This window comes from Papaver somniferum, chromosome 5, assembly GCF_003573695.1.
Source record: "Papaver somniferum cultivar HN1 chromosome 5, ASM357369v1, whole genome shotgun sequence".
NCBI lineage: Eukaryota > Viridiplantae > Streptophyta > Magnoliopsida > Ranunculales > Papaveraceae > Papaver > Papaver somniferum.
In genome coordinates this window covers 195,933,259-195,936,516 of record NC_039362.1, presented here as the reverse complement: position 1 = coordinate 195,936,516, position 3,258 = coordinate 195,933,259, and the positions used below count along the sequence as shown (strand labels likewise).

Genomic DNA, 3,258 nt, shown 5'->3' with positions numbered 1-3,258 from the left:
GTCTTAATTACCGGAGACCTTGCCAAAAATGCATAGGACAGGCAGGCGAGAATCTAGACGGTGGTGCAAGAAAAGTTTGGATTAAACAAAAGTAAATAATTTAGTTATCTCCTCCTCCTCCTCCTACTGGTCACATCACATGGTTTCCCACCTTCCAAACACCAAAAATCTCTTCAAATCCCGTTTTGTTTGACCCATCAACCATATTATTAATTAAATTCATTCCTCTGCATCAAAGAATATATTTTTAATTCAAACCATAAACTCACAATTCAAGAAAAAACTGTAAAATTACGTCCATCAAGAAAAAGAAAAGAAATCCTATTCATCGTACAGAGGCTCTAATAATCAATCATCATCATCATCACTAACAACATCAAACAGACATCTCCATTTCCATTTTTATATATATAATCAACTCAGTCTCCCAAAACACCAGCAATATTATACCATCAAGAAACATCACCTCTCTGTCATTTGGACACACCAAGAATCATGAATCATCATCAAACTAGCATCATCTTCTCCATTCTTCATAACTAGTTCATTTCATTCTTACAGAACCCATTTTCAGTTCTTGCTTGGTTTGGTGAAGTGGGTTTGTTTGTTAATTCTTGGAATATGGCTGCAGCATTAGAGTGTTGGTCTGGGAGTAGAGCAAGTACAGATGAAGATATGGTAGAGCAAGTTTTGATGAAAACCCAGAACAGATCAGAATCAGAATCACAAGAACAAGATGTAACTAAAGATTCATCATCGTTATTATCACCATCTTATTCGCTCATGCAAAAGAAGTTTCAGAAACTGAGTAGAAATGTAGCTACAAAGCTTAACAACATCAAGAACGCATTGAATCTTGATTCTCCAGCAGAATCAATGGAAACAAGTAGCAGAAAGATTGTTTGGGGTAGTGTTGTGAAACACTTGACACAGTTATATCCAGGTAGTCAACTTCCTGAAAAGCTCATCTCAAATATCAGAAAACATTTTGATTCTTTGCCATTGAGTTATATTCAAGCTGGGTTTGATATGAAAGATGTGTTTCTCCATATGAAGATGATTGAACAAGCTACAGTTGATGAGAATCCAGCAATTTTGATTCAAGAGGTATGTGGTGGTGGTGATAATAATGAGGTGCAGCAAGAATCTGTTTTTAAGCTTACTTTTGTTTGTAATTCTTCAATTTCTTGGTCTACAATGTCTGGGGTACTTGATAATTCATCAATTTGTTGTAAAAAGATTCAGATTTTTGAGAAGAAGTGTTTTACTTTAGGGGTTGTTGTGGTTCAAGTTCAATCGGGGCAGGAGAAATTGTTCAAGACTCGAATCGACTCGGTGTTGAAATCGGCTGTATTGAAGAAACCCAAAGGGACTAGTAGTATTAAGCTTCCATTTGGTTTGTGTGGTTGCCAAGAAGAGAATAATGGGGTTCGAGAAATCGGAAATGAAGAACAGAATTATGATGAGATTGATAGTCCGAATTCGATGCGGAATGTTCAGTTGGATTGCCCATTGCCAAGTTCTTCCTTTGTGGTTTCAGTTGATGAATGGCAGACGATTCAGTCAGGGGGAGATGAGATTAGTTCATGGCTTTTGAGTTCGGAATGTGTGGAGTTCACTGACCAGGTTGGTCCTAATTCATTCAAGGGTGTTTATAATGGATGGCTGGTTGCGATCGAGAAGATTAGAGGGTGCGAAAGGGGAAATGCGTATCAGTTTGAGATTCGGCGAGACTTGTTGGAGTTGATGAGATGTGGGCACAAGTGTGTTCTGCAGTTTCATGGAGTTTGCATTGACGAGAATCATGGGTTGTGTGTGGTGTTCAAATTGATGGAGGGAGGGTCACTTCATGATTTAATCCTCAAGGGGAAGAAGCTTCTGGCTCGAGAGATTGTAAGGATTTCGACGGATGTTGCGGAAGGGGTTAAATTTATGAATGATCACGGTGTCGCTTATAGAGATTTGAACGCGAACAGGATACTTCTGGATCGACAGGGAAATGCTTGTTTAGGGGATATGGGTATTGTCACAGTCTGCCAGAGCATGGGGGAAGTGATGGAATACGAAACGGACGGTTACCGGTGGTTAGCTCCCGAGGTTTGTTTCCCCTCACTTTTTAGTATCCCCCTATTAGTGTCTTTGCAGCGTTAGCGTGTAATTTAACTATTTTGGTAAGACATGCCTGAATTTGCTTCATAATGTGCTTAGTATTGTTTGCCTTTATGCAAGCACATATGCTTAAGATGTCTTCTCCATTGATGTTTTTGGTTGCGCTAGTGCTAGTTCCTTTAGAATGGTGGATCCCATTGCGTTCACCCTTTATGACTTTGTATTATGCTGTCTTCTGTTTCTAATCAAGATTAAGAATGTTTACCTCATCTTATTGCTGCTTAAACTTTTTTTTTGTTCTATCTTGGAACAGATTATTGCAGGTGATCCAGAGAGCGTAACAGAAACATGGATGAGCAATGTGTATAGTTTCGGAATGGTAGTATGGGAGATGGTTACTGGGGAAGCAGCATATTCCTCTTTTTCGCCAGTTCAGGCGGCAGTGGGAATTGCAGCATGTGGTTTAAGACCGGAAATCCCGACGGATTGCCCGCAAACATTGCAGTCTTTGATGACAAAATGCTGGAACAATTGTCCTGCAAAACGACCTCAGTTCTCTGAAATACTGGCTATATTGCTAAAACCCAACAACAAGAGTAGATAAAAAGGGGTAGAGCATTAAAGCTTCTCCATATTAGGTAAATTTAGCAAATACTGTTTCAGTAAGATAAAATGGATCGTGTCTTTTCTTTTTTCCCTATGCCTTTTGTAGGTTCTGGCATTGCATGTCCAAAAATGTAGATTGGAAAAAGCATTTTGTATGCAGAAAATCAAGAAATAAATTCGCTCTTGCTTTTTCTTCACGCAAAATATTAAGTAGGTTCATAAAGCTTTTGGTGTTGGTTTCTTGAAAAATTTGAAAAGAGATCAGCAACCTCTCATACTCACCGGAATAAAAACCCGGGTGAAGCTATCATCCACGTGTTCATTTTTCGTCACCCATTGTGCAAGGCCTCTCTTTCCTTGTGGAGATTTTGATACTTTGTATGGTCCTCTTTGTTGGTCTCAAATTATGTGGTGCACGTATAGAGATATGAGTGGTGGGGTAAATTAAGGTGGTAATAAATATAGTTTAATTTGAGTTAGGTGGTGCTGTGATGATGATAATGGAGAGTTACAAACATGTTAACCCTACACTTGATTGTTTTT

The 3,258-nt window shown here is 38.8% G+C and overlaps 1 protein-coding gene across 1 annotated transcript; it reads left to right on the top strand.

Moving 5' to 3' along the window:
- The first annotated feature begins 233 nt into the window (after nucleotides 1-233).
- LOC113284193 (serine/threonine-protein kinase STY8-like) lies at nucleotides 234-2,912 on the top strand. Its single transcript, XM_026533608.1, has 2 exons — nucleotides 234-2,097; nucleotides 2,423-2,912. Exons 1-2 carry the CDS (start codon nucleotides 622-624, stop codon nucleotides 2,711-2,713), a joined length of 1,767 nt encoding a protein of 588 aa, XP_026389393.1. The 5' UTR covers nucleotides 234-621; the 3' UTR covers nucleotides 2,714-2,912.
- The last annotated feature ends 346 nt before the right edge of the window (nucleotides 2,913-3,258 follow it).

Bases quoted from the DNA above. Each gene is read 5' to 3' on its own strand.
- LOC113284193 (XM_026533608.1), top strand. From the start codon at position 622: ATGGCTGCAGCATTAGAGTGTTGGTCTGGGAGTAGAGCAAGTACAGAT. The intron at 2,098-2,422 runs GTTTGTTTCCCC...ATCTTGGAACAG, and splicing joins ACCGGTGGTTAGCTCCCGAG to ATTATTGCAGGTGATCCAGA.